Genomic DNA, 15,615 nt, shown 5'->3' with positions numbered 1-15,615 from the left:
AAAGAGGTCACTGGCAGCCACAAGAAGAGCAGGCCTGATGGCACAAGAGGGGCCAAGAGCAGGCTGCAGCAGAAGTCCAAATGGAAGACGACAGGACCTGAATTAGGAAGCAAATGATGGGGGAGAGGACGGAAGGGACTGACTGAAGCTTGAAGGGCCTCAGTCCTTCAGTAATTCAACAGGAGGAACAGCAGCACAGTGGGCCAGTCCTGTGTGGGGATTCACTGGAACCCCTTCCCCCTGATTCCCTGATACCCTGGATTCCCTGTCCTTCACTACCTCCCGGAGTTTGCTCAGACTGACAACCTTAGGGTGAGCATTTTCAGTAGGGTGGTGGAGGTGGAAGCCAGGTGGATGGGACCTCTCTCACCTCCCAAATTTGCACATGCTGTTCCCTCTCCTCTTTGTTTGCAGAACAGACTCTGGAGCTCATGGGATGGGTACAGCCAAGCTGTACCTCCTTCCCACCTGATCGATAAGGGTGAAGGTCTTGGGGCCCACGGGGGCAGGGGGGTGGAGACAGCACCTTGCGGTGGTCCATTAACCCCAGTCCTAACAATACACAGGGACTCCATCTTCTGCATCCAGTACAACATCCGATCTTTTATGAACGTCAAGCACTGGCCCTGGATGAACCTGTTCTTCAAGATCAAGCCCCTGCTGAAGAGCGCAGAGGCCGAGAAGGAGATAGCCACCATGAAGGAAGACTTTGAGAGAGCCAAGGAAGAACTGGCCAGATCTGAGGCTCGCCGAAAGGAACTGGAGGAGAAAATGGTGTCCCTGCTGCAGGAAAAGAATGACCTCCAGTTGCAGGTCCAGTCTGTAAGTATCTCCCCAAGGCCAGGAGGATCCATCAGTTTATTCAAGAGATAGTGGTGCCACCCAGTGGGCTTGTGGGGCATTACATCACTACCCTGCTAGTAAAAAGGAGGCCAGCCCGGGCTTGCGAACTCAATACACTGCAAAGTGAATTTCTGCTCACTTTATTTCTCCCTGTCTTCTACAGCAGAGTCAGATGTTATTTTGCTGTGGGCATGAAGGGGATGTGTTTGTCATAATAAAAAATCTGTCAGTGATGTGCCAAGTCTTTTTAAAAATCATGTAACTAAATCATTGGGAGTTCCCTGGTGGCCTAATGGTTAGGATTCCAGGTTTTCACTGCCATGGCCTAGTGTTCAATTCCTGGTCAGGGAACTAAGCTCTTGTAGGCTGAGTGGTTCAGCCAAAAAATTTAAAGATAAAAACATTTTTAAAAATTAAATATATGCATATTTTCAAAGATATAGGGAAAATGAAGCTGTATATCTAATACACAACACTCTGGCAGCGAAATGGTCTCATTTCACAGAGTCAAGACTTTTAGTGTTTGCTCTTTTTAATAAACTCTCAGTACATTTGCCTTTAGCTTACGTGCACAGTACCTCCTCCTCCCCTTTCTCTTTCCCAAGCACGGTGAGCACAAGAACAAGTTTTGGAACCAGATATCTGGGTTTACATCCCAGATCCTCCACTTGGCAGCTGTGTGACCTCAGGCAGGTGACTTAGCTTCTTTGTGCCTCAGTTTTCTCAACTGTGAAATGGGCACAGCAATAGCGCCTCACCTCTTAGGGTAGCTGGGAGGCTCAGATGAGTTCATGCATGTAACACAGGACATGTTCAGTAAACGCAGAAGGCTATTCTTGCTGGACTCTTTTCATCCATTACCTTGAAATGCGTGTCAAGTTCTCACAATGCTGGGAAGTGAGTAAGAGAGGATATAATCTGTTTACATTTAACAACATAATCAGCTAATCATGGCCACTCCAAGAGACTCATTGCAGAACCCTCTGGGGAATGTACATATTTAATCACTTGTTTCTGTCTATTTAGGGTTTTCTGTTCTGTGGCTTAAGGAAACAGGCCTCAGGAGTCGTAAGACGCATTTTGCTGTGGAGGGTTTTAAAAGGTGGTCAAGTTTGGGAAATATTAGTTAGCATGTCAAAGCACAGAGTGGATGAGTTGATCTTCAACTCGTGTAGGAGGAAGAGAGAGATGGCCAGGCGTCCAGATGTGGCAAATTTGCAGAGGCTTTACAAATGCTACATGTGCCTTTGCTTGAGAATTTCTGTTAAGTAGATGACACTATTAGTGGCTAAAAAAAAAAGCATTTGGATGATATACACGAGTGTGTGCATACATGTGTGCACATGTGCACGTATGCGTGTGTATACGTGTGTGTGTGGCGATGACCCATTCCTTAACTTGGTCCAGATAATGGGCTTCAGGAGGGTAAAGCCCTTCCCTCTGGGGCTGGTCAAGAGGCTGATTAAAAGACAACAGTCTGTAAATAACATGGTCCTACTGTACAGCACAAGGAACTGCATTCAACATCCTGTGATAAACTATAATGGAAAAGAACTTGAAAAAGAATGTGAATCTGTGTATAAATGAATCACTTGGCTGCACAGCAGAGACTAACGCAACACTGTAAATCAACTATCCTTCAAAAAATAAATTAGAAAAAACAATGATCTGTTTGGTGTTTGTTTTTTGTTTTTTTTTTTTTAGGAAACAGAAAACCTGATGGATGCCGAGGAGCGGTGTGAGGGACTCATCAAAAGCAAGATTCAGCTGGAGGCCAAAGTGAAGGAGCTGAACGAGAGGCTGGAAGAGGAGGAGGAGATAAATTCTGAACTGGTTGCCAAGAAGAGGAACCTGGAAGATAAATGCTCCTCCCTCAAAAGAGACATTGACGACCTGGAGCTGACCCTGACCAAAGTGGAGAAGGAGAAGCATGCCACGGAGAACAAGGTGGGCATCCCCACCGCTCCTCCCAAGAGGAGACAGGTGTGGAAGGAATTGCCCGGAAGTGGGAGGGGAGTGAATCCGCCTCCGCCCTGTTCTTAAACCCGTGGGCTCGTCCCTCGCCCTGCTACCTGCCTGGTGACACCACAAGCTTCTAGCCCCAACCCTTCCTCCACAAAGCAAGAGATCCTTCAGGAGAAGCACTTGGCACAGGGAAGCCAAGAAACGTGCCCACAGAGCCAGGCAGATGCTTGGGGAGGCAGATGGTGAAGGAAGCAGAAAACTGAATCACACCAAGGACTGGCAGGGAGGTTAGAGGTTCAGGGACCCTCATGCATTACTGGTAAAATGCAGACTAATGCAGCCTATGGGAAAGCCATCTGGAAATTCTTAGCTGAGTTAAGAATCCATGCATCCTTCAACCCAGGGATTCTGCTTCTGGGTATACAGACCAAGGAGTTCTTCTGCCAGGTCCATAAGAGGACATGTATGAGGAGGCTCATGGCAGCATGTCTCGTGGTGGGGGGGATGGATGCTGGAGGCAGGATCAGGGTCCACCTGTGGGATGGAGAGGTGAGACGTGGAGGACACACAACAGGGTGTATCACACAGCCACTGGGACAACGAGATGGATGTAAAAGACCTAGTGCTGAGTGTGGGGACGAAGGAAGAAAATGAAATATAGAGCATGAAGCCATTCATGTAGACTAAACTTACATGCACACAAAATAACATGGAAAATACAATCCGTGATTCACACCATCTTTGTTGCCAGGAAGGTAGAGATGACTCAAGGCAGTGTCCAATGGACAACTGGGCATTGATAGGGGGGTGATAGGGAGGGGTGGGGACTGTGGCAAACTGGAGAGCACTTGCCCTGCCCTCAGGTGGCAGCCAGGACCCAGTGCCAGCCAATTGTTGCCAGGTGGGGATGTGAACACTGTATGGCCAGAGCTTCTGATTTTCCTTGAGAAATCAGACATCCAGATTTTAGGTGAAATCTCATTTTTTCCCCCAATGTTTACAACTTATTCAAAAGTTGTAAACTATTATGTGGCCAGATTTGGCCCATAGGTCAGGAATTAACAACCTCTGATCTGGAAGAGTATTGCACATGGGGAAAAAGTTCAATTTAATGCTTTAAAGCTCCATGCTTGGTGCCCTTGCCCTGCTTCCTGACACAGGGGACTGCCCATCCTGGATTTTCCTACATAGCCCCTCCTGCCTATTCCTCTTCCCCTTCCTGTCTCATTCTAAACCCTAGCCAGCTAATAAATTCCCATGGATATAATCTGATGAGTATAGGTTGATGTGTTGTTTTTTGGAGGCAGCATATTTGCATTGATAATGTCCTTCTGTGTACTATATGATGTCCTCTTTAAAAAAAAAAAAATTATCCTAAAGGGCCCTGTGATAGGCCAGTGAGGACTGAAAAACACCAGAGGCTGCCAATTTCAGGATGATGCAGCCAACACCATGGGCACCTGCTGGAGAGGAAAAGAAGCAGTAACCAAAAAAAGAGAAAGTCAAAGAAAAAAAAAATCAATAGCCTTTGCTGGAAGTTTCTGGTTTAATTGTTTGAACCGGTTTCATCTGGTGATATACTCTCTCAGGTAAAGAATCTTTCAGAAGAAATGACAGCGCTTGAAGAAAACATTTCCAAACTGACCAGAGAGAAGAAATCTCTGCAGGAAGCCCACCAGCAAACACTGGATGATCTTCAGGTTGAAGAAGACAAAGTCAATGGTCTGATCAAAATAAATACCAAGCTGGAGCAGCAGACAGATGACGTGAGGATATTTCATTACTATGCCCCAATGTTGATGACTTGCAGAAGCAAAGACAAGAGGAGGTCTACACAGGATGCAGGGGCGGAGGGTTCCGACTCTGGGGTCAGAGTCTCTGAGTTCAGATCTCATCCCCTTCCAAGTAAATGTGGAATGCTGAGTGAGCCACTTAAACTTGTGAAGCCTCAGTTTCCACCTTGTGAAATGGGGATTCAATTAGCTTTACCTCCTAGAGTTTTCATGGAAAGCTTAGCACATAGAGCGTGTTCAGTAAAATGTTATCTGCTAGTATCACCACCAACATCATCACCATCATCCTCACCACCACCATCACCACCATCACCACCACCATCACCACCATCATCACCATCAGCAGCAGCATCACTGTCATCATTATTAGCATCCACTTGTAGGTCCTTGGGTTCCAACAGCTCCAATCCTGTTCTAACTTTGTTAAAAATGAGTTCCACTGGTGGCCTGAAAAACTACCATCCATGCCCTCCCTACCCCCGCATCACGTTACACTTTTGTTCTTGATATAAGAGCCAGGTTTGAAGCTTTAAGGTTTCACTCCCAGTCGTGGCTAGAATGTTTCCAGATTGCTGCAATTGTCCTGAGGCCAGAGCAGGTGTCCTCCTCCCCAACAACTCCTTTCCCTCACCGCCCCCCAACACACACTCTTTGCCTAAATCTCCCCACAGCTGCATGGTGGAGGTAGGGGAGGCGATTGATAGTATACAATCTAGACCTTCACAGGCACAGCCGGTGCAGTGCCCTCCCACAGATGCCCCTTGTGTTCTGTCTGGGTAAGAGTGTGCATCCCCCAGCGCCATGTTTCCATCATGGTATATGGGATAGGCCAAACGGGCATCAGCTGAAAGAGGCACTCAGAGGCTTCAGTGGGGGATCCAGCCTTTGCCAGAGGAGAGAAGAGGGAGGAGGCAGGGGGCCATGCTCCCTCCTGGGGCAGAGGCGAGGGCTCACACCTGCGGGTTCCCAGGGACTCTGCCCTTGCTGAGAGGCAAGCTCAGTTCCCGGCAAATCTCAACCTCCCCCTCCGTGTCTTCCCAGCTGGAGGGCTGCTTAGAGCAGGAGAAGAAACTGCGGGCTGACCTGGAGCGAGCAAAGAGGAAGCTGGAAGGAGACCTGAAGATGTGCCAGGAGTCCATCATGGACCTAGAAAATGACAAGCAGCAAGTGGAGGAGAAACTGAAGAAGTAGCTTTTTCATGTTCACCTCTGTGTTTGAGCCCGAAAGCTAACTTGCGCCTTTGAAGGGCTCATAATTCGGGTATTTTAAATATATAAACCTATCTATTTGCAGGAAGGAGTTTGAAATCAGTCAGCTACAGACCAAAATTGAAGACGAACAAGTTCACAGTCTGCAGTTACAAAAGAAGATTAAAGAACTGCAGGTAACGTGTGAACACCTTCCCCACCGACTGGAAATCCCTGTATCAGGGTCCCCTCCTTGCACTTTCCCCTAGGTTTCTTTTTTTTTAATATTTATATATTTGGCTGCACTGGTTATTAGTTGCAGCAAAGGAAATCTTGTGTTGCATCGTGTGGGCTTAGTTGCCCCACAGCATGTGGGATCTTAGTTCCCGGACCCGGGATTGAACCTGAGTCTTCTGCATTGCAAGGCACTTTCTTAACCATTGGACCACCAAGGAAGTCTCATCCCCAGGTTTCTTTTGCTGCTTTTTTGTCTTAGTCCTGTTGGAGCTGGAGAGAATCTCCGTCCATTTTTTTGAAGTTAATATTCAAATTGTCTAAGTTGCATATAAATAGATTTTCTTGAAGATAATTAAAATTACCCACAGACTAAATATTATTGATAAGGGTGCTCTGAGCACCACCCCTAAGTCCAGTGTCCTTCCATCTTCTCGGAAATCCAATGCATCCTCTGGATCTTTTGTACACATGGATCTATGTACAAAGACACAAAGAAAAATATATAGGAGATGCGTGCATGCATGCTAAGTCACTTCAGTCATGTCTACTCTTTGCAACCCCATAGACTGTAGCCTTCCAGGTTCCTATATCCATGGGATTCTCCAGGGAGAATACTGGAATGGATCTGCAATGGATAGCCATGCCCTCCTCCAGGGGATCTTCCTAAAAGGAACAAGAATTTTAAATAAATATGTATATGTATAAACTTCTACATAATATATATGTATATGGGGACTTCCCTAGCAGTCCAGTGGTTAGAATTCAGTGCTTCTACTGCTGTGGGCCCATGTTTGATGCCTGGTCAGGGAACTAAGATTATCCAAGCCATGCAGCATGACCAATATATATATATATATACAAAAATATATATACATTTAAAATATTATATGGAGACTATCATTATGCAAGTTGCTCTCTTCATGTAGCAATGCATCCTGCAGAGCTGTCCACGGTAGACATGAGTGGACATCTTACTATTTTGTGGTCTCCTGGACCACGGGCACTTAGATTGTGGCCAATTTTCTTCCAAGGATTTAATGCTATAATGTATTCTTGACTTTATGAAGCCCACCCCCATTCCTCACCACCATGTCCTCCCCAAAGTGCGGCTGTTGCCCAACCTCCCACGACCTTCCTGACCCAGTGACCCTTCCAGGCCCGCACTGAAGAACTGGAGGAGGAGGTGGAAGCAGAACACACGCTCAGAGGCAAGATTGAGAAGCAGCGCGCGGACCTCTCCCGGGAACTGGAGGAGATCAGCGAGCGGCTGGAAGAAGCCAGCGGGGCCACTTCGGTCCAGATCGAGATGAACAAGAAGCGGGAGGCGGAGTTCCAGAAACTGCGCCGGGACCTGGAGGAGGCCACCCTGCAGCACGAGGCCACGGCAGCCACACTGAGGAAGAAGCACGCAGACAGCGTGGCCGAGCTGGGGGAGCAGATCGACAACCTGCAGAGGGTCAAGCAGAAGCTGGAGAAGGAGAAGAGCGAGCTGAAGATGGAGATCGACGACATGGCCAGTAACATCGAGACTGTCTCCAAGTCAAAGGTACCTGATGCTTCTGCTCTCTGCAAAGGCGAGGCAGCATCCACCTGCTGGGTGAGCGGGTACAGTTCCATGCCTGCAACTCACTGCCTGTTCTGAATGGTAATACTCTCTCCACTTCCATCTGCTTCTGGCTCCCCAAATTCATTCAGGTCACCAGAGCCCTGATTCAAATGGGTAGATCTGCTACAACTCAAGATCTCATCATTCAACTGGGTAGATCTGCTACAACTCAAGATCTCATCATTCATCCAGTCTTTCCCAAACGCATCCAATCCATCTCCCGTTTTCTTTTTTATTTATTTATTTATTTGTGGGTACATGCCTGCTAAGTTGCTTCAGTTGCATCTGAGTCTTGTGACCCTATGGACTATAGTCTGCCAGGCTCCTCTGTCCATGGGATTCTCCAAGCAAGAATACTGGAGTGGGTTGCATGTCCTCCTCCAGGGGATCTTCCCAACCCAGGCATTGAACCCAGGTCTCTTACGTCTCCTGTAGATGGGTTCTTTACTGCTAGTGACGCCTGGGAAGCCCATTTATTTATTTGGCTGTGTCAAGTCTTATTTGTGACACACAAAGTCTTTTGTTGTGATGTTCAGACTCTCTAGTTGCAGCACGTGGGCTTAATTCCTCCACAGCATGTAACAGCTTAGTTCCTGGACCAGGGATCAAACCCAAGTCCCCTCCATTGCCAGGCAGATTCTTCAAAGTGGCAACCCCACTTTGAAGCTAAACTATCAAAAGATTTGATACTGAGAAACCAGGATCCATTTTTCCCATTCATGTTGACTTTTTTTTTTCCCAAGAGTAATGTGGAAAGAATGTGCCGGACTGTGGAAGACCAGTTTAATGAGATCAAGGCCAAGGATGACCAACAGACACAGTTAATCCATGACCTGAACATGCAGCAGGCAAGGCTGCAGACCCAAAATGGTGAGGATGGGCAGGGCCCCGGGGCCCCACTGCGCCGTGGGAGAGGGTGGTCCAAACCCTGGCGTGGGCCCACATCTGCTTGCAGGGGAGCTGAGCCACCAAGTGGAAGAGAAGGCCGCTCTGATCTCACAGCTAACCAAAGGCAAGCAGGTCCTCACCCAGCAGCTGGAGGATCTGAAGAGGCAGCTGGAGGAAGAAACCAAGGTAAGGATGGATGCCTCTGTCTAGAAAGGCAGAGTCGGGTAGGACCTGAGAAGCCACGGAGCTGGTTGAGGGCAGTGCTGTGTCATGAAGTCTGATGTTGCTCCTCTCTTCCTTGTAGTAGGACAGAAACATATTCTTGGAGGTTCCAGAACCTTGGCATTGGATCTCCTTCTTCAGAGCTAGAAAATTCTAGCAGGGTGCTCCACCCTCGGAGCCCCTCTGTTCCCTAGCGGAGGGGCTGATAAACTGCCCTCCCCAGGCAGGGGCAGCCCCCCCCCCCACCACTGTACTAGCTGGGCCATCTCTGCCTGTGTGCATCTTCCTGCTCTGCCCAGCGATCATTCCACCCCCTCTCGCTCCTCCATCACCCCTTGTGTATCACCAACCACAACACCTACATGTAAGAACCCCCTCCTCCAAAAGGCTGGGTGGTTTGGGGGCACCCTTGGGACATTTGCATAAATGCAAACACCATCATCATTTTCTTGATGTCAATATCAAGATATTTATAATTCACATCCCCCAACTAATCTCTCACCTCCTAGAGGGCAAGAATTATTTTTCCCCACTGTAGTAGTTAACAGTAGTTACAGCCACAGGAGAACAGTGCCCACAGTAGGTGTTTAGTAAATGTTGTCGATGTGTGTTAGAGAACTAAAACAGAAAACCAAGAGTCCCCAAAACTGTATATATGTAGTTCTGAGGTTGCCATGTGCCAGCTAAAACTTAGAGGGCATTCTTCTGGAATTCCAGCAAATTCCATCTGCCTCTCCTAAAAAACAAGAAAAGTGCTGTATTTGTCTCCCATCTTTCTAGTCTATGGTTGGGGTCCCTGGGGGACTTGCGGGGCAGAGGGAGTGGAGAGAATCAGAGCCTGAGAAGGTCTCTTCCAGGAGCAAGGCTGTCCTTTGGCCAGGATACAGAAGGAGCTAAGCTTTCCTTCCTGGGAGAAGTTTGTTGTTTATTTGTGTCTTTGTTGTTGTTGTTCAGCTGCTAAGTCGTGTCCTACTCTGAGACCCCATGGCCTGTAGCCCTTCTACAGGCTCCACTGTCCATGGGGTTCTCCTGGCAAGAATACTGGAGTGCTTGCCATTTCCTTCTCCAATCTGTGCCTTTAAAAGGATGCAAATATATGAGTTACTGCACTGGGCCAACCAGAAAGTGTTCTGTGACCATTACGATGAGAGCACCAATTTCCTCCCGACCAGGTAGAAGTCAGTGATGGAGGCCTCAGGCATGTCCCGCTTCTGCTTGGGAAGAGGTGGCAGAGCCGTGGAAACCGCACAGCTCATGTCAGAATGCCCCGGGTGGGGACACAAACCCCTGATGACACCAGAATATACTTTTGGGGTTTTCATGGTCACAGTATTCCAAAACACTCCATTAAGTAGTGAGAAGATGAATCCCTTTCTGATTCTCCTCCAATTATTCTGATTAAATAAGAAAAAGGTCTCAATTTGGATGTTGTTGTTTAGTCACTGAGTCGTGTCTGACTACTTTGTGACCTCATGTGACCCCACCAGGCTGCTTAGTCCATGGGATTTCCCAGGCAAGAATACTGGAGGGGTTGCCATTTCCTCTTCCAGGGGATCTTCCCAACTCGGGGATCAAACCCAAGTCTCCTGCATTGGCAGGCAGGTTCTTTACCACTGAACCACGAGGGAAGCCCCTCAATTTGGATACCGTCTAACACTGGTGCATCTTCCTCATCAAAACACAAGAGAGTAGGACTAGGACACAGGGTCACAGCTGCAAAGTACTTAGCTAGAAGGTGGTAACATTGTCTTACCTCCATTGCATTTATTCGGTTACCTTCTGTTTGCGGCAAGTGTTAATGATTTTCCACTTAAATATAATAGTCTACTTTTTAAAAAGTGAAGTAAATGGAACAGGAGCTATGCTGCTCCAGCTAAGTTTGTGAAGGCAGCAAGTGAATGATTCAAGTTGGGAAACACTGGTTGAAACAAAATTACTCACCCTGGAAAATGACCAAACGGTTTTGCAATTTGTCACCACGGTGATTCCGCAGGCCAAGAGCGCCCTGGCCCATGCCCTGCAGTCCTCCCGCCACGACTGTGACCTGCTGCGGGAACAGTACGAGGAGGAGCAGGAAGCCAAGGCCGAGCTGCAGAGAGCGCTGTCCAAGGCCAACAGCGAGGTGGCCCAGTGGAGGACCAAGTACGAGACGGACGCCATCCAGCGCACGGAGGAGCTGGAGGAGGCCAAGTACGGGCTTCCAGGTTACAGTAGGAGAAACGACCATGGGACACAAGGAAGACAGGGGACAGGCCCTGTCTTCCTCCCTAGGCCTTCAAGTTTTCCTAAGCACACAGACCGGGGCTCCGTGCCCTTCCCCCTGGGTTCTGTCCATTCTGGTCCCCTTGGCCCCTCCTAGGTGACTGCTTTGCCACCAAACATTTTGGGATTCTTCAGATGATACTTAGATCCTATCCAATCATCAAACTCTAGGCCTTGGTCTTATCAAATTCCAGTCCTTTATAGATGGCTCCATTCCCTCCTGATCTGATAGTTACTTCTGAAAGAGTCCACCTTTCCCAGCAACAGTAGGTCTGATCCTCTTAGGAAAAAACTGGCCCAGAGGCTCCAGGAAGCAGAGGAAAACACAGAGGCTGTGAGCTCCAAGTGCGCGTCCTTGGAGAAAACCAAGCAGAGGCTCCAGGGAGAGGTGGATGATCTGATGCTGGATTTGGAGCGGGCCAACACTGCCTGTGCCTGCCTGGACAAGAAGCAGAGGAACTTCGATAAGGTCCTTCCCCATCACTCGATGAAAGAGATGTGTGAATGCACACACCTTTGGGGTAGGGGGAGGTGCCCAGAGCATCAGTTCCAGAGTGGAGAGTTTGGGGCTTTGCACTGTCTCTTGATTTTATGATGGTCCCTCTGAAAGGAATTTTATTTTTCATCAAAGTTAATTCAGATTCCTTTGAGACCAGCATATCTTTCAGAATACAGCAGATCTCTGTAGCAATATCAGAGTTTGGAACCCCTGAGTTTGGGGAATCCCCCTGTTTCTTTGGTTTCTAAAGATGGGAGGGTCTCACTTTGGCATTGCTGACATGACTCACTGTTAACATGACTCAGTTTCTGGCCTTCTCAGCTCCTCACGGGTCCCTCTGTCACCTCCTAGGTCTTCTCAGAGTGGAAACAAAAACTGGATGAGAGTCAAGCTGAGTTGGAAGCAGCTCAGAAAGAGTCCAGGTCTCATAGTACTGAAGTCTTCAAGATACGCAACGCCTACGAGGAGGTGGTGGATCAGTTAGAGACACTGAGACGGGAGAATAAAAATCTGCAAGGTGAGCACTGCCCGTCGCAGGGGTAAGCGAGCCCCCAGCTCTCTCCCCCACTCACAGGGGTGTGAAAGTCCCCACTTCTCTTCCAGCAACCTCTCCCCCACTTAGCCACAGCTGCCTCCTTCTCACTGCCCCACAAAAGCCTCACATCTAATCAGCGACCCCAAGACCCAAACTCCACCAATGGAAGGCATAGTGGCAGCCAAGCCTCGTTCTCAAGAACAGATGGCTCGTGGGCTGCCAAGCTCCCTACACTGCTAGAGAACAGATCTTCTGTGGATTCTGTCTCTACGTGGCTGTGTGTCCTCGGGTCTGACACTAAATCCCTTAGGGTCTCAGACTCCTGATCTACAAAATTAGACCAGACCCAATGCCCCCAAAAGCCCCTTCTATTTCCGAGACTGTGATTCTATGCATACTCTCCATGATTTCCTCCCTGGTCCTCTCCACGACCATTTTGTAGACCGCGTGAAGGTGCAGGGTCACACAGTGTTCTGCTGTTCCTCCCTCTGCCCCTCCGGGTGAGGCCACACACCTCTGTCTTACCGACACCTCCCCCAAAAGGCTACACTGTGTTTGTTCTTTCCTGTATAAATGTCATGCATGAATTGCCAGTCCCTCAGTTCCCTGGCAAAATTTGATCCTGTGTGATCAAACAGAACCTGTGGAAATAGCCTAAATCAAGCCTGTCCTTTGCAGAAGAGATTTCCGACTTAACCATGCAGATTGCGGAAACAAACAAGAATCTTCAGGAAGTGGAGAAGACGAAGAAGCAGGTGGAGCAAGAAAAGTCAGACCTCCAGGCTGCCCTAGAAGAGGTGGAGGTAAGTGCCTGGGATGTGATGGAGCACAGAGCACTGCAGAAGGGATCTAGACCATGCTCCCTGGGCGCCCTTCCTGCCAGGAGGCACTGGAGCTTTGAGGAAAAGAACATTCAGCTGCCCCCACCCCACGGTGGGGTTGGGGAGGGCAGCTGTGTCCTGCTGCTTTGACTCCTCCATGTCCTCTAATCCATCATATAATATTTTCCCTGTTGAATAAATAAACCTGTTTTTATGTCTTCAACATCTCAGAAAGCAAGAACTCCATCACCAAACATCCTGAAAGCCAGCTACAAATGCCTTAGCTTCAGCAAAGAGCTATGCACAGTCATATTTGGCCACTGGGAATTCCATGTGGCCCAAAGAGTGCAATGTCCTAATTTAATCATCCATGGTGGCCAGTGTGGGCCAGATGGTTGAGACATTTCTAGGGAAATTTCCACGACTCAGGGTAACAGGAGAACAATTTCTCTTTCTCTTTTTAGAGATAAGGTAGGTTCCTGATTTATGGTCACTATAAGAATCGATGCTTTTGAACTGTGGTGTTGGAGAAGACTCTTGAGTCCCTTATACTGCAAGGAGATCCAACCAGTCCATTCTAAAGGAGATCAATCCTGGGTGTTCATTGGAGGGACTGATGCTAAAGCTGAAACTGCAATACTTTGGCCACCTCATGCGACGAGTTGACTCACTGGAAAAGACTCTGATGCTGGGAAAGGTTGGGGGCGGGAGGAGAAGGGGATGGCGGAGAATGAGATGGCTGGATGGCATCACCGACTCTGTGGACATGAGTTTGAGTGAACTCCGGGAGTTGGTGATGGACAGGGAGGCCTGGCGTGCTGTGATTCATGGGGTCGCGGAGAGTCGGACACGACTGAGCAACTGAAATGAACTGAACTGAACTGAACTGATTTTTACAAAGACACAGTAATCCAATTTTTACTAATTCAAAGCAATGCTCTGTACTCAAGACATAAGGCTGTTTGTTTATAACAAAGTTTCAGTTCTAGTTTCAGCACTAGTCACAATTTGGGAGCGAACCGTTTGACCTCTTTGAGCATTGTTCTAGTCATTTGTAAAACGAGCCTAACAGCACCCATTTTATTATGATGGGGATGAAAAACCTCATTCCAGAAGGTGGCTGCCCCAGCACTCCCAATCTCTCCTTTGCTTTTATCAGGGTTCCTTGGAGCATGAAGAGAGCAAGATTTTGCGTGTCCAGCTAGAGCTGAACCAGGTGAAGTCTGAACTCGACCGCAGGCTTGCTGAGAAGGATGAAGAAATCGAGCAGCTGAAAAGAAACAGTCAGCGGGCAGCAGAGGCCACGCAGAGCATACTGGATGCTGAGATCCGGAGCAGGAATGATGCTCTGAGGCTGAAGAAGAAAATGGAGGGAGACCTCAATGAGCTGGAGATTCAGCTGGGCCACTCCAACCGCCAGGTGGCGGAGACCCAGAAACACCTGCGCTCAGTCCAGGGCCAGCTCAAGGTGAGTGGGCGGCCCATGGGGGACCTGGCGGGACCTCAGCCTGCCCTGGGCTCCCGTCTCACCCCTGGCTTCCCTATGAAGGACTCCCAGCTGCACCTGGATGATGCCCTGAGGAGCAACGAGGACCTCAAGGAGCAGCTGGCCATGGTGGAGCGCAGGAACAGCCTCTTGCAGGAGGAGCTGGAGGAGATGAAGGTGGCCTTGGAGCAGACGGAGCGGACCCGAAAGCTGTCAGAGCAGGAGCTGCTGGACGCCAGTGACCGCGTGCAGCTTCTTCACTCCCAGGTGAGTCCGTTCTTGCTGCACTCAGGTCCACCCCGGGGGTCAGGCGGGGTCCAGGCTCCATGGAATGGAGTTCCCACTGCTCCTCCCAGGCTAGTGGTCAAGACCAACTTTCATTAGGCTTAGTTCTTGGGATAACATTGTCTCTAGATGGAAGATGGCTGAGCTTTCTTTTATCTGAAGATAAAGAAGGGCGAATTATTGCATAAAGGGGCTGGAGAAGGCTACACAGATGCAGTAACGTATAAGCCGCAAGCTTAGATAATTAGGGCTTCCGTGCAGCTCAGACAGTAAAATATCTGCCTGCAATGCGGGAGACCTGGGTTCAGTCCCTCGGTCAGAAAGATCCCCTGGAGAAGGGAATGGCAACCCACCCCAGTATTCTTGCCTGGAGAATTCAATGGACAGAGGAGCCTGGTGGGCTACAGTTCATGGGATTACAAAGAGTCAGACATGACTGAGCAGCTAACACATACGCACACTTAGATAATTAGGATCATCTTCTGAAATGATTATTTTTAAGAAAGTTACAAAATTCCTTGTATTATGTATTTATTTTTGGCCGTACCACATGGCGTGTGGATTCTTAGTTCACCAAGAAAGTGAAAGCAAAAGTTGCTCGGTTGTGTCTGACTCTTTGCCACCCAATGGACTATGCAGTCCATGGAATTCTCCAGGCCAGAATATTGGAGTGGGTAGCCGTTCCCTTCTCCAGGGTATCTTCCTAACCCAGGGATAGAACCCAGGTCTCACACATGGCAGGCAGATTCTTTACCAGTTGAGCCACCAGGGAAGCCCCAACCAGGGATCAAACCCTTGCCCCCTGCAGTGGAAGTTCAAAGCCCTAATCATTGGACCATCAGTGAATTCCAAAAAAATTTCCCTGCTTTAAAAACTAGAGAATACAAGCCAAAAAACAGAAAAATACCAACCATATTGTTAGCATTTGGGGATCTTTTATTCTAGACTCTTGTTTCTATACCTAAATATGATTTTTTTTTGGTAAA

General features: G+C 48.5%; 1 protein-coding gene across 1 annotated transcript in view; it reads left to right on the top strand.

Annotated features, from left to right (window-relative positions):
* Positions 1 to 15,615, top strand: part of MYH13 (myosin heavy chain 13) — a 65,439-nt gene that overhangs the window by 26,751 nt on the left and 23,073 nt on the right. Inside the window, exons 20-33 of the mRNA XM_055398484.2 lie at positions 567 to 822; positions 2,548 to 2,790; positions 4,398 to 4,574; positions 5,643 to 5,788; positions 5,895 to 5,985; positions 7,182 to 7,571; positions 8,375 to 8,501; positions 8,587 to 8,705; positions 10,735 to 10,931; positions 11,289 to 11,472; positions 11,854 to 12,019; positions 12,716 to 12,840; positions 14,018 to 14,326; positions 14,408 to 14,611. Coding sequence (XP_055254459.2) covers positions 567 to 822; positions 2,548 to 2,790; positions 4,398 to 4,574; positions 5,643 to 5,788; positions 5,895 to 5,985; positions 7,182 to 7,571; positions 8,375 to 8,501; positions 8,587 to 8,705; positions 10,735 to 10,931; positions 11,289 to 11,472; positions 11,854 to 12,019; positions 12,716 to 12,840; positions 14,018 to 14,326; positions 14,408 to 14,611 — 2,734 coding nt within the window. The remainder of the gene's footprint in view (positions 1 to 566; positions 823 to 2,547; positions 2,791 to 4,397; positions 4,575 to 5,642; positions 5,789 to 5,894; positions 5,986 to 7,181; positions 7,572 to 8,374; positions 8,502 to 8,586; positions 8,706 to 10,734; positions 10,932 to 11,288; positions 11,473 to 11,853; positions 12,020 to 12,715; positions 12,841 to 14,017; positions 14,327 to 14,407; positions 14,612 to 15,615) is intronic.

The sequence above is a fragment of the Moschus berezovskii genome, chromosome 20 (genome assembly GCF_049115385.1).
Source record: "Moschus berezovskii isolate FMDL1 chromosome 20, NW_MosBer_1.0, whole genome shotgun sequence".
Classification (NCBI taxonomy): Eukaryota; Metazoa; Chordata; class Mammalia; order Artiodactyla; family Moschidae; genus Moschus; species Moschus berezovskii.
Note: the sequence above shows the minus strand (reverse complement) of the source record. Positions and strands in the feature narration are given on the sequence as shown.